The sequence below is a fragment of the Diceros bicornis genome, chromosome 6 (genome assembly GCF_020826845.1).
Source record: "Diceros bicornis minor isolate mBicDic1 chromosome 6, mDicBic1.mat.cur, whole genome shotgun sequence".
Classification (NCBI taxonomy): Eukaryota; Metazoa; Chordata; class Mammalia; order Perissodactyla; family Rhinocerotidae; genus Diceros; species Diceros bicornis.
Genome location: NC_080745.1, coordinates 45,356,580 through 45,371,630, shown reverse-complemented (window position 1 = coordinate 45,371,630; position 15,051 = coordinate 45,356,580). Strand labels below are relative to the sequence as shown.

Sequence of the window (15,051 nt, the reverse complement as noted above, 5' to 3'; positions counted from 1 at the left end):
CTGAGGACGTTCTGTGAGGTTCCTCAGAGAGGCCCCAGGGGACTGATCTCCTGTCACCAAGAGTGGCAACCTCAGTTACACACCTGCTGTAGCTCTTCCTCCTTCCCTCCTTCCTGCTGCTAGGGGTCACCTCCCTGTACCCAAGGCTCCTACAAGTCTCTGCTTTCCGGAGGAACCTAACGTAAGAAAGTGAGCAACGAGACAAAGTAGACACAATCCCTGTCTTTCTGGAGCTTACAGTTAGAGACAGAAAAAAATAATCACACAAACGAAGACTTAGTTCAGGGACAGACCCAGTGAAGGGCACAAGGGATCACAAGTGATGATGGGGGACGGCGGCTAATTTGAATGACAGGTGAATATTTGATGAATTTTCAATACTCATGGCACTGGGCACTGTGATATTACATCTGATACTCGGCCTTCCAACACTCTAACTTTTAAATTATGAATCAGGATAACTCTAGGAACAAAAGACTTAAAAAAAGGCATAGAGGACTTGAGTAGGCATTAACAGTAAACAAGCCTAAATCCTACCTGTTCCCTATTAAAGATTTCTTTCTCTCCCAGAAGGAAAAAGTCATCAGTCTCTAATCTTCACCTGTCCTCTTAGTTCCATCTTCATGGCCACTATCACCTCCCATAGGAAGGCTGCATTAGCCTCCAAGATGTCTCCTTGCTTCCCTAGACTGGTCTTTTAAAGACATAAATCTGAGCATATCATTCCTCTGTTTATAACTGCCAATGGCTTCCCTCTGGACTCAAAATCCAAAATCCACACCCTGGTTACCAGGCCCTGTGCAGTCTGGTCACTGCCAACCTTTGTGACGTCATCCAATACACTCTCTCTGCAGTTCACTAGACTTTCACCTTAGGGATCTTTGTCTCTACCTTGACTAAGCCAGCACCTCTGCACCTGCTATTCCTGGAGTACATATGCCAGTTAGGATTCTCATTCTCATTCCATTTTAACGCAAACAACAAATGCCATACAGGCCTTCAACACAAACCTGCCCTTACCGATGTGGTCTTGGCACAAGATGAACAGAACTGGATCAGTGTCTGTGTGTGGAGCAAGGATGAGTTAATGACTTAGAGGCAAGTCAGAGGAACCCGGGTGCCCCCATGCTTTTGTCTTACTCAAGTTTGACACCAGACCCTTTTTTGTAGTTACCTTAAAACAGGTTCTTAATTCTCTTCTTCCATCAGTTCTAAGTTCTTCCCATGCCCCCAAGTCTCTCCAATACTGTCCTGATTTCGTCTGCCCAGCACTTTTCATCTACACTTCTGACAACCACCTCCCTTTCCCTAGGGGAACTAGCCCTCCACATGCACATCCCAGGGGCTCTATGATGTGCGTTTGGATTTATTCAATGGGCTGGGTGTGGCCAAAATTGTTTTCATATGTTGGTGCTAAATTCAAGGCATTGTATAGGAAGCCTCTGAAGTCTGGCCTTTCTCCTGCTCCCACCCCTTCTCAATCTTTCTCCTCTTGGACCCCATCCCCATTTGCATGGGCCTGGGATTTCCTTTGCCCTGACGTCTGCAGGGTCACAGGAGCTCTCTTGGTAAGAACTCTGTGCTACTGGACCCCTGAGAGGCTTGCACTGCTCAAAGGCTACAAGAAGAGATTTTCTTTTGCTTTTACCCACAGAATAAAACATTCAAAGGAAAGGTATCTAGGACAAAAATTCTGATTTTAAGCATCATCTGACCCTATAAAAATCACTTTTAATATTGCTTTCTGATCTCAACTGACCCAAACCATAAAAGCCACAGCTACCATTGAAAATGCCTTTTAAGTTTCCTCTAGTTAAGAAAAATAAAAAATAAATCCATTCTCTCCTAATACTCTTCTAATATTCCTGTCTACCTCAAACTGATATGACAGTTCAAAAAACAGAGAAAATAAAATTACTTATTATGATTGCAGAGATATTAACAAATTTACTATGGTTCAAAAAAAAACCTATTTTTTTTCATTTATACACAATTTCTCCAATCACAAACTTAACAGGGGCTCAGTGAGGAAAATCTGGAAAGTAAAAACAAAATATTTTTTAAATCACCCACAATCATCCCACCTGAAAGTAACCATCAATAAAATATTGATTTATGTCTTTCTAGTATATGATTCTGCACATAATTATATATTAAGAAAAAATAGGATCACATTGTAATACTGTTATGTAATTGCTTTTTCCCCACTTATAAATAGATCATGAACATGTGCCCATGTTAATAAAGACTCTCGTAAAATACAGTTTTAAATATCCATCATGCTGATTGGTTTTTCTCAAGGGGGTGGTGGTACAACCCCTAGGGAGCATTTAGGAAATTTGGGGGCTATTTATGATTGGCACAGAGGCTGGGGATGCCTCCTGGCATTCTGTGGGCTAGAGCCAAAGGTCCCAGAGCCCCTGAGATGTGTGGGGCAGTCCCACACCACCAAGAATTCTTCCACACCCCACATGACTTCCAAATGTCCTCTGGGAATGTTAGAGCCAGAGGCACTTTGCCTTCAGCACAATCTGAACCAGAAAACTATGAGAGCTAGTGCACAAGTATGGAAGAGAAGATCAGATTGAATTGTCTCAAACTACCCTATGATTCCACCACATACAGAAATGCAGCCACATAACTTCCCATCTAGTTCTCTCAAAGTTATTATCCATTATATTCCCAACTTCTTCCATCATCCAATAATTTAAAAATTTATATTCTAAATTTCATTTCGGTTTACCATTTTAAATCCTACACCTAGACAGCTCTTTCCCTTAAGCACAAACCAAGGAAATATAATGGATGTACATAAAAATATGTTTTAAATGATTCTTACTACGGCAATATCTACAAATATAAATCCTAGAAGTAACCAAAATACCCAATAACTCGGAATTAGTTAAATAAATGATGATATATTCATAGAATGAAATATTTCACAGCCATTAATATTTTAGAATATCTCATGATATGGAAAAATAGAATATTAAGTGAGACAAACTAGTTACACAGAAATGTGTCTCTAATATTTCACATATATATATACACATAAATTCATATACATGAAAAAAATCCAAAAAATGTTTTTATCTAGTATTGGTTTAGGATAAAAGAAAAAACAGAGAGGCGTGGGTGGAAGCTGTATATGTCACTATACATGACACGTGTGTAGTATTTAACATAAGTCTTGAAAAGGAATAACGTGTTGATAAATACTATGACAGAAGCAATGGAGTAGCCATTGCTTCATTGGGAAGATGAAGAATGGCCTCATTCCTGTGGCCTCAGGAACACTGAACACTTAAACAGCTAGTCAAGGTTCTAAATTAGATTTAAGTTTATACACACTCTATCTCCTATAATTATTGACATTTCTCCCTTAAATCTATTCCAACTTAGGCCAAAAAGCTTTTAAAGTTGTTGAGATGCTAATGACAAAATTTTTTGTTCAATCTCCTAGAAATATTATTTGTAACACAGGGCTAATGACACCAAAGTTTGTAAAACATGTTTCTTATAGAAAATTGTATGTTAGAGTATTTGGTTTGAAAATCAAATTTGTTCACCTTAGCCATAAATGAACTCACCAGTCTTGTGATAATTAACCCACCTCTCCATTACTCAGCTTATGTATAAAGATTGTATAATCAGACTGCATTCTGGTCTAGCTTTATATGGGGTTTGCTTGAAATAAACAGCGCTTCTAACAGATTCAGGAAGTCCCTTTCATACATAATTCTTTTTTATGTCCACATTAAAACAATAACAGCAACACAAAAACACACACTACAATGGTAACAATGGTTACATCTGGGTGGTAAGACGACAGACATTTTTATTTCCTTGGAATTTTCTGTATTTTCCAATATAACCATGTTTCACTTATTTTATTATTTTTTTTAATGAACGTCTGAGTTTCCTTTCATCTTTATACCTAATCATTGCCCAGTGAAAGTGCTAAAGATTTATCAAGTGACCAAGGGCAGACTCCTTTTTTAAAAAAAAAAAAAGAGGGTTTCATTCCCAGAATAATCAAGTGTGGGCTTTTTTTAACCAGCAGTTTAAGGATTTCATGTTGGATTTTTTTATGCTCTATAGCAGGGAGGGGGAATTATTTTTATCTGTGACTGCAAGAGCTGGTATTATTAAGCTAAGGTCTTTCCATGTCTAATCCTTTAAACATCTAGGATGTTGAGCATTTTCAGTGTTAGAGCCAGAAGGGGCCTTAGAAATCATCTGACCCAAACCAGGGTTAGAGGAGGGGACTTAGCGATTTGAGTGAAGTGACCAAGGTCACCTGACAGACATGAGACAAGACCCTGTATTTCTTAATTTGAATGTTCTTTCCACTCCACCAGATTGCTTCTGCAGCCACGGGGGTGGAGCCAGGATGGGGGAATGAAGGAGACCCCTCACTATATGGCTCCTTTCCTATGCAGTATACTCAAAGTAAGCTATTTTAGAACATACTCATTACCCAACTATATACCAGGGAGTCTCAAAACATTGTTAAGACAAGCTATTTTTTTTTAATCTCTACCTCATCCCCTGCCCCCTCCCACACACACACACACACACCCTAAGAGCACACTAATGAGAAAGAACATGCAACATACAGAACTCCTGCTCTGATACAGTCCAACAAAGCAAATCTTCTTCTGTATTACTAAAAATTTCTGGGTGTTCATTCTTTTACTCATTCTTTCTCTTTTTAGCAGAACTCATTAAGACTTTGCTTACTTCGAAGAAAAACATTTAAATAAGAAACAATTGTCTATCTCAAAAACAAAAGAGGAAAGGATTTTTTTTCCCCATGGCAAAGTTGCTGCCAACAAAACTTCCTCTTTCCACAGAGCAACACAGTTTTTTCTTTCATCTGGAATATCACAAAAATAGTCAAAGCCATCAAAGGCCATTATCCTTGCTACTACCCCCATCTTAAACCCCCTCTTACTGGGGACTTTCAGATGAAGAGGCCAATGAACTCCAATTCGCAAATATAACCACCAACTTAATTAGTAGTAACACAGTGCTATAGAATAGCTCCTGTTTATAGAGACAAGATCTTTAACAACTTAAAAGGTTTAATGCTGTCATAAATTTTAATACAATATTTTAAACACAAGTGAGTTAATCTCTCTCAAAAGTAAATTTACTTAGCTGGCTAAGAAATTCCGACTTCATTAGTATTCTCTTACATTCATAAATTCCCCTTTGTCATATCTGAAGGTTTACAGGATTGGTACTGGCTTTAGCTACAAAAATCAATCAAACTGATGCATATTTTTCAAGTGACTGCTCTAAACAGATTGACGGCACGCTTGTCTTGGTTCTATTTCAAGGGGAGTGAGGGCTTAAGCAAATCTCAGCCTCACTAGGTGTCAAACTAGAAAATGAGAGGGTTGTATTAAATGATTACTAAGGTTTCATCCTTGCTCTGACTGCAGTTCTATAATTTTACATATTTTGAAAAGCTCCAGGTACTGAGGAGCATGCCAGAGTAGAGTAATATGCAGCCCCTCCACTTAGATGCACTGAAAATCTAAGTTAAAATGTAAACACATCATTTGGAAAAAGGAGGCACTGAGACAGTATGAGCCAGCACCTTATTAGGGCTTAGCTCCAGGCAGCCAGAGTCCCAGGATGAGCAGTTGCTGGCAAGAAAAGGATTGAAGCAGGCATTATAAATCATATGCCTATAGGAGCCAGGAAAAGAATATAAATAAATGAGATTTGGACGGGAATTGTAAAAAAATGGAAAGTTGCTCCTCAGCTCAGCTAATTGTTGCCTTGTAGACTGTAGGCATTGGGGTATCCCATCTTCAGATTTTTCAAAAGAATGCCAAAAATCTGTAAAACCTTCTGATTATTAAATATTGAATCAAAATATTTTAAAATACCCCACAAGCCAAATATATCTCCACACTAGATACATCTGCAGGACACCAACCTTGAGATCTCTGATGTGGGGCACCGTACTGCGAAGGAATATAACATAGGGATGAGGGGGCATGGCAAATAGGAGGAGGGATGCGATGAAAGATGACAGACAGGGCTAAATCAGTATGTTGGCTCTATTGAGGGAATTCAAAAGAACAAGCAAACTTAGAGGCAGGAAGAGGTTTGGACAGTGGTTCTAAACCCTTTTTGGAGTCATGAGTACCACATGAGACTCTGATAAATGCCTCAGGGGTTTTCCCTGGAAAAACAAACATATATGTAGTAGGCAGAACAATGGCCCCTAAAGATGTTCATGCCCTCATCTCTTGCCCCCTTTTCCATGTTACCTTACGTGTCTAAAAGAGTTCTGCAGATGTGATTAAGTTAAGGACCCTGAGATGGGGACATTATCGTGGATTATGAGTCGGCCCAATCTAATCACGTGAATCCTTAAAATCAGAAAATCTTTCCTGACTGTGGTCAGATGGAGACGTATGGAAGAATGCTCAGAGAGATACAATGTTGCTAGCTTTGCTAATGGAGGAAGAGGCCACCAGCCAAGGAATGTAGACAGCCTCCGGAAACTGGAAAAGACAAGGAAATCGATTGCTTCTCCCCTAGAGCCTCCAGAAAGGAATGCAGGCCTGCTGATACCTTTATTTTAGCTCAGTGAGACTCATGTTGGATGTCTATCCTATAGAAAAATAAGATTATAAATTTGTGTTGTTTTAAGCAACAGGTTCATGGTCATTTGCTACAGTAGCAACAGAAAACCAACATAGTATACATACATTGGAACTTGTGCAAAAACATTCACAGACCTCCCTGAAGCTCATCCACAAGACACAGGTTAAGTCTCCTTGTGCTAGAAAGAGCTGAAGATACAATGTGCTCTGAGAGCTGAAGGTATGATGCTATCTCTCCTTGGCAGGCATGGAAAGATCAATACCCAACCCCATGACATAATTAGCTCCAAAATGTCACTTCTACAAGGATGGATTCATTCTCTGAAGATTACTCCTTCAAGTCTCACTTAAATGACATGTGACCCCTTGATAGCTCCTTGCCACGGAAAGATCTGTCTTCCCTTTCTCAAAGTGTTCATTATGCTAATATTCTCCCCCCATCCCCAAGAAGGCGGCATTTTACACCTGCTAAGATTTAGCCTGGCTTCTGCCATCAGTTTGAGCCAGACCTAGGTCTGGCGTGTCCTCTTATAGTATCAGGTCTCTATCAAGATCCTACTGGGCACAATATGCCTGAACCCGGCCATATGCTGGCTTAAAAAGGAAGAGGAATGTTATCAGGAATGTGAACTACCTCACTCAGAGTTGTTTTTAGCCTCAGATCTCATTTCACCAGTTCATCAAATTTCACAATCCCTGTAATATTTTGAGATGAGTTTTTTTTTAAGTTCCATTAGAATGTGTCTGGGTGACGCCACCATGGTTCTGACAAATAACTCTGTAGTTTAAAGGTTACCAGCCCAATCTAAATACTAAATCAAAGAGTACCAGACATAACTTGCCTAACACCACTCCTGATCTGCAACTTAACACGGGATCCTGTGATTGCCAACACTGGTGCATGAAGCATTCAGGAATGCTGCTAGCTCAGAAAGGGAGACCCTGTAAAAGTGGAACATGGAGGCTAGAAGGAAAAAAGAAGAAAAGAAAAACAAGGTGTTTGGGTTCCTATGGAGGTTTGCCAAGGTATAGAGGGAGAGAGACCAGATCTGTTTTTGCAAGAAATGGTCAATCTCTTGGGAAGACCAGCCTGACTTAATGAGGAAGGCTGCCCTGTGACCTGTATCTGGTTCCTTTTCCTGACATGCAGAGGAGGTCTAGGAACCTCCTAAAATTTTACACAAACTTTTACGTGTACGTGCATCTCTTTTTTCCTGAGGAAATGTGCCATAGATCTCTGAGAATCTAAATAAAACTGTAATTTCCCATTCTCAAATGTAAGAGTTGCTGCCCTATGCTTCCTCATCAGAATGATTCTAATTCAATACTCTTAGCTCTTACTAGTCCTATGTGAATGATTCCCACTACACAATCCTATTAAATTTCTGACTTGCCCTCTGATAACAGTAATGTTATCACTTACCTTCCCCACTATAGACAGGACATAAAGTGGTTTTAGGTTTACCAAACATCAAGCATCTTTGAAAAAGTTAATTGCTAATACCATTTTTCCCCATCAGCCTCTGTGGAATATCCACCCCAAAGGGCTACCATGCAATCCATACACAAATATGATTTAGTTTGTTTTTGTTTTGTTTTGTTTTTACTATTTTGAAATATGCATGGGAATACAGTAAGCCTTATTCTTGCTGAGAGAGGCAGTCACCGGTCTGGTGGGAGGAGACAGGGCCCGTGCCTCAACTGGTTCTAATCAGCCTAAAACAGTTTTATTACAATAAGGCCTCAAATAGGAGGGAGAACGTCCTGACCAGCAGAGAAATTACAAGGTAGAGTCTTACCTGACCTGAGGCCAAGTAAGAATAAACAGATAAGAGATGGCAATTTAGGAGGAGGGAAATAAAATTGCCCATGAATCCAACTGGATAGGGAATCACCTTACTTTGGGGTCCCCTCCAACTCTTTGGGGCTCTATGACTCTAAATTTAATATGTTGGATATTTTAAAGCACAATTAACATAGCACAGCCAATCTTCTTTATAGTTGTTGATTCATTTAGACTGTGATACCTTAGAAAAAATTTCTAAAGGTCATGCTCAGAAGCACAGCATCCTTTCCACTAAGTGAGGGCTATGATTACACTGTACACAAGATCCTACAAAGACAGCTGACACAACTAGCAGCTGAATTCTTTCTTCTGTTTACTTCCAGAAGAGACTTTCCATAGACAGCTGCAATGCCAGGCTCCCAGCAGAATGCCATGCCAACCTTGCTGCAGACAGCTGTCCACCCACGTCCTTGCCTGGATCCAGGGATGTCTCCAGCAGGTCTAGCAGACCAGAGAGGCCAGCCTGGGGCTACTTCCAGGCTTAAGGACACCACTTGCATCAGCACAGAAGACACACCTGCTGTGCCGTAATCAGGCATTTGCAGGTTCAAATTCTGCCTCAGCCTTTTTCATTTGTGCAACATCAAGCAAGTGCCTTAATGTCTCTCAGCCTCAGGCTCCTCCTCCACAGAATGGGGCTATGAGTACCCACTTTATGAGGAAGTGGTGAAGGCTAAATGGGATAATTTGTGAAAAGCAATTGGCTTGACGTCTACACTGTCATCACTAGTTATCATTATTACAAAGGAAAACCTAATCATCTCTGGCATGGAATGGAAGACAAAATGAAATCAGCATTTCTCTCCCAGGGCAGGACTGTCTCCATTCCTCTCTGAGCCTCAAGGCTGATTATCTTCAAACTGAAGACACCGAGAAAAGAGGTTATTTACATTTCTCTTAAACTCAGACTCAATGATATTCCTTCTAGGCCTCTTTAAGCAGCTTCTCTGACTATAAGAGTGCCAACACAAGTCAGAAAGCCTTGATTTCTTGTGTGGGGGTGGCAAGCACGAGGAAATGAACCCCAGACACAGTGCAACTTCCAACACCAAAGGGCCCACCTTGGTTGAAGCCGCACTGTTTCTTGGCACCTGAAAGTGTGGTTTTGTGGACTCTCTTGAGCCGGTGTTCCTGCTCTCCCCTGATACTCCGACTGGCTGGGCACCACCTGCTCTGTCTCCTGCAAGAAGAAACAGCAAAAGCAGATGAGCTCTCAGCAGCTAGCATTTCCACAGAGTTCTTCAGCTGGGGGGTGGGTCTCAGAGCAGGGGAGCAGTAATACATAACACACTCTACCCACTGCACTTGGGGAGGGCAGCCAATAAGTGACCTGAAATTGAAAAAGCCTCTTTCTATCAGTCAGTTGCTGCAAGATAACAGAATAAATAAAAAAACAATGTTCAAAAGATATGATAGCCATACCAATTTTACAGACCTTAAAAATGTTATAGAAAAGTATTTAATGAATAGATAGATCTGAAAATATAATTTCTAGAACAATATTTATAGTACATACTTATTTTTGCAAAAACTAACATATGTATGAATGTTCACACACACACAGATTGGGATAATGTGAATCAAAATCTTAACAGTGACTAACTCTGAGATGTCATTTCCTTTCTTTTTTTCTTTTTGGAACTCATCTCTATTTTCTATAATAAACATACGTTATTCCTGTAATAAGAAAGAAATTCAAGTTAATCTGAAAACTAAGGAACAAATCATTTTTATAAATTCCAAATCCCAAGCATGCTTGATCAATCTCTCTCTCTCTCTCTCTCTCTCTCACACACACACACACACACACACACACACACACACGATTGCCATCATCTACACTGCATCCAAAGAAATCATCACATTGGTCATCCCATGATGAAATCTACTCTAATTTAGAGAAACTCCAGAATGCTAAACTTTCTAGAGAATAGCATAAACACACCCAAGCTAAAATGAATCTAGATTCAATACAAGGACACACACACCCAAAATGAAAGATTTATATGTGTTCAGCAGTTGAACCGCTGTAGTCTTTGAGCTATGCCAAACCTCTGACAAATTTTCCTCAGGATAAAATAGCCCCTCTTTACATGATAAATGAAATACTAAAATCAAAATCAATGAGAAATTCAGTAAATCCAGATGGCTACAGTCATGCAGTCACAAGATCCAAGTGATGCAGTGAATTTGGGTCTGACTGTGCAGGTATATGGTGGTGGCAATATAGACGGAGCTCTTCTACCAGGGGCGTGGGTTGAAGTCAGCACAAGTGTCAACATGTCAGGTGTCTTAGAAGTCATTTTTCCAAAATACCAGAATAATTTGGTGGGGTATTTGCCAAGTAGTCATCACAAGCTTCTAAAACAAAATCATATGAATGCCTTCCTATCAGAGGGCTAAAATGGGGAGGAGGAGCAGAGCTGAGGAAAAGGAATGAATTAGGCCTACCAAGATCCTTTCTTTAATTCCATTTTTCAAAGCCTCCAGCTTCAGGCAAGAAGACCCTCCACATGAAAGTGTTCCATTAGTATACAATAGTTCCCTAGACTTAGTAGCTGCTGTGAAAAATTCTACAGCTACCCAAATACTGGCCAAGGTTCTCCAAACAATGGTTTTCAAGTGAAATAGCTCTGCTTGCCACTTGCTAAGTGTGTGACCTTAGGCAAGTTACACCAATTATGTAGACACCAATTATGTAGACCTCAGTTTCTTTGCCTGTAAAATGGGGTAATACTTGGATAATACTCCAAGCTCACAAGGTTGTTAAACAAGGTGTCATTAGAACCTGTCTTAGTGAGGCACTAGAGGCACACAATGGACAAGAGATATTGATGATGATAATATTCCTTTTATAAAAATTTCCTTGAAGCTCAATACTCTGAAACTAGTGTTATGGAAATCCTTGGAGACTTAACCCAAATGAATTTAGCAAAAGCAAACCTATTTTTGTGGTAGAATGCTTGTTTCATGTTTCTGTGCAAATAATAATTCTATTTTCAACATCATTTAGAAGCCTCAAGATATACAGGCCTAAAGAAATGGCCCTTCTAATCTCTAAAAAGTTTAAACCAGAAATTTTCATTTTATTAAAACTTTACCCTTTTAGGAAAGGGTGGTGGTGGTTTTTGTTTTTGTTTTTGTTTTAATTTTAAAGGAGAGTATTTTATCTAATCCTTTGAACTCACAAGAGGTTGAGAAGGGTTAGAGGCCACACACTACTGGACTCCCATGGATCTTACAATTTATCTTAGGGATGAATAAGAGGGGCTCTGGAGAAAGTGCTGCCTTAATCTGCTCAAGTCAGACATATGAAAGGATCGCAAGAAGAGACCTTTTCTCTGGCATGGGTGGACAAGGAGTACTTGGCAACAGCTGACAATAAAGACCCTGATTCAAACAGAGAAAAAAGTGGCAATGTCAACTATGCTTCTTTTGCCCACTAAGAATTTAATTTAAACTTGAAGTTTTAAGAATTTAAAACTTCAAGATGATATGGAGATGGGGAAGTATAAGTAAAGAGTTTGGTATAAATCATCCTATTAACCAATAGAACAGACTTTGATGCAAAATGACAGATGCTGCCCTTTCCAATGACAAAATGTTAGATCATGCTCCAAAGTGCTGATCTCCAAAACCCCCTCAGATCAGAACACAAGTCCAGCCTCACTCAGAAAATGCTGAATGGGTTCTTCCTTCCAAAGCTCCTATGAGTTTGGAAAATCTTTTGTTCATAAGAAAAAGAATCAAGATTTTCAGTTTAGTCTCCTCCACTCCATTATCTCTTCCTGGAATGGCCCCATGGGGACCAACAGCCCCCAAAAAGCCCACACTGGAATCAATAAGCCTTCAAATCATTCTAACTTGGAGGCTACATGTCTTCCAGCTGTGGCCCAGACATCATGGAACAGAGAGATCTCCCTATTGTGCCCTAAGTGAATTCCTCACCCACAGAAACCATAGGAGGTGATAAATGATAATTGTTATTTTAAGTTTTAGGGTTATTAGTTACATAGCTACAGATAACTAAAACACCACTAACTCTCATCCATTCTAAGATATCATCTATTATAAAAAGCCACCATCAGTTTGGTTAAATAACAGCTTTTTAGGGAAAAAAAATAATGCCACATTAAGTGCATCCATCAATTTTTTGTCACTCAGGTAAGAGAAAGGTGAAAGTGTGAAAAGATGTGTGTGTTAGCACCAAGGAACTGCAGAGCATGCCCAGTAGAGCATGGTACTGTGAGTGATACAAAAGAAGTCTTGTCAGGAGCACACACCAGAAAAAGCAACTGTAAGAGTCTAATCTGGAAGACTGAAGAACCTCACAGGAAATAGGGAAGTAAACCCCAATCCTTACGTGCCCTTGTTTTTAAAAATAATTTCATATTGAAATTCAGCTTTGGAAGGAAGAACCCATTCAGATATTTCATAAGAAAGCTTTCCCTTACAGGAAGAAGGCAGAAGGAAAGGGAATATTATTCTTACTGAATTAATAGAACAGCAGCTTTCAAAGGTATTGTGCTGCCAGTTGTCATTTAGTCATAAGGATATAAAGGAAAAAATACAAATGAGAACAGTAATACTCAATCATATTCATCTGCCTCTATAACAGAGATTTAGCCAGACACAGGAGAGACCAGGACTCACTCCCTCGGTGAGCTCACACCTCTATCTCAGTTGTACTCTATCAACTGGCCAGTGACAAGGTTAACTAGGACTGCCAAAGAAAGTCCTTACAGTAGATAATGTACTGGTGCATGACTGAGAGTTAACACATTCTCCTCATCCACCCCTTCCACCCCCCAAGGTGACAATGTCCAGACAAGAAGTAAAGGACATATTTGATTACCTTTGCCCACTTAATCTTCATTAAATCTTTGTTTGGAATCTGCTGTAACATGCAGCTCAAAAATTCTAAAATTTTAAAGCAGAGTGTTCATCTTGAAATAATTGAGACATATTTTTACTTAAAAAGAAATCACTGGGGCCGGCCCTGTGGCTTAGCGGTTAAGTGCGGGCACTCCACTACTGGCGGCGCAGGTTTGGATCCCGGGCGCGCACCGACACACTGCTTGTCCGGCCATGCTGAGGCCGCGTCCCACATACAGCAACTAGAAGGATGTGCAACTGTGACACACAACTATCTACTGGGGCTTTGGGGAGAAAAAGGAAAAAAAAAAAAGAAATCACCAACTACATACCAAGGATGTTGATAGTTAAGGAGGTTATATAAAAGTGAAGAAGACATCCCTGCCCCCAAAGAACTTTAAAATCTACTATTTGACAAAGACTAAAGTGTAAGAGGGCAGAGCCTAACTTGCTTACTTCTGTGTTAATGTTTATCAAATGGGCAGGTCCAACCTGACCAAGGGGAACGAGGGAAGGACAAGCCAAGATCCTCTCCTCCAGGCTTCTCTTCCTGCCACCTGGCCAGGCATAGCCTGGATGGGCACCTGTAAGATGAGTCATCCTACATGTTTTCCCGCTCCCAGCAAGCTTCCTCTACCCTTCAACCTCACCTCCAGTATGTCCCAAGTCCAGTCTCAGCGGAGCGATTTGCTGGTTCTCTGCAATAGGCAGAGGCAATCAAATTGACTAAGCTCTGAGATATTTCATAAGAAAGCTGTTCATACAACAAACATTATTTAGCTTATTTTCTGATCTATGAGCAGAGGCTAGAATAGTATACACGATGACAAGAAAGAAGCTATTATGTTGAAAGGCTCAAAACCTCAGCTGAGTTAGGGAAAAATTAGCTGCCCCTAAGCAGAAATGATGAAATAGGATATCTTGTCCTTCTTGGGATTTTAGTGAGTTCAGCTGACTCTTGTAGAACTTGAGAGAATCTAGTTTTAATCCAACAGCACGGCCACTACTTCAAGTCCTTCCAAGTTCCCCAATTTTGGAAATCCATGACTCAGAAGAAACAAAAGAATTTTCCATCCTAATCTCAGTTCTTCTGATCTGCTCTAACTTGTCAAATCAGAATATTATCCTTGGGCCTCAAAGACATACACATCCTCTAAATCTTCCTTCCAAGTTGTGTTCAATCAAAACATCAACTTTTTTCATCTTCTCACACTTGAGGTTTTATCTGTGTCCATTCTCTTCTAAAGCTGATAAAATTTTATTTTCTTCAACTGCTGGCTTAAATTTTAAATTAAATGGTTGCATAACTAATCACTCCACTGCTAATAACAATGCCTTATATTTATGAGAGCATGTTCTTCCCAAGAGTTCTAATTACTATCTGATTAATACATCTGATATCTCCATAGTTCAGAAAAGCATACACATTTAGCTCTTAGAACGAACAAGGGAGAGTGTTATAAATCTACCCTATCCTATACCACCCTAGAGTTCCTTTTACCTTAAACTTGCACATGTCTGAGAAAGTGACTTAAAGCCCTTTTGAATAACTGGGAATTTTAAAGACTTTACTCTTAATTAAAAGAACTATTGGATTATCACATTCATTTCATAATTGGGGGAAAGGAGGTCCTGGAAGAGCTGACTTAAATTTCCTTTAAAAATATGTCTGATTATTATTTAAAATGTTCTGGCCCTTTA

The 15,051-nt window shown here is 39.8% G+C and overlaps 1 protein-coding gene across 3 annotated transcripts in view; it reads right to left on the bottom strand.

The window, feature by feature from the left end:
* The window catches only part of FAM13C (family with sequence similarity 13 member C), a 113,274-nt gene that overhangs the window by 63,062 nt on the left and 35,161 nt on the right, over positions 1-15,051 (bottom strand). For all 3 annotated transcript variants that reach the window (XM_058543406.1, XM_058543404.1, XM_058543405.1), the window contains one exon: positions 9,537-9,655. In XM_058543406.1, the coding sequence (XP_058399389.1) occupies positions 9,537-9,655 (119 nt within the window). The remainder of the gene's footprint in view (positions 1-9,536; positions 9,656-15,051) is intronic.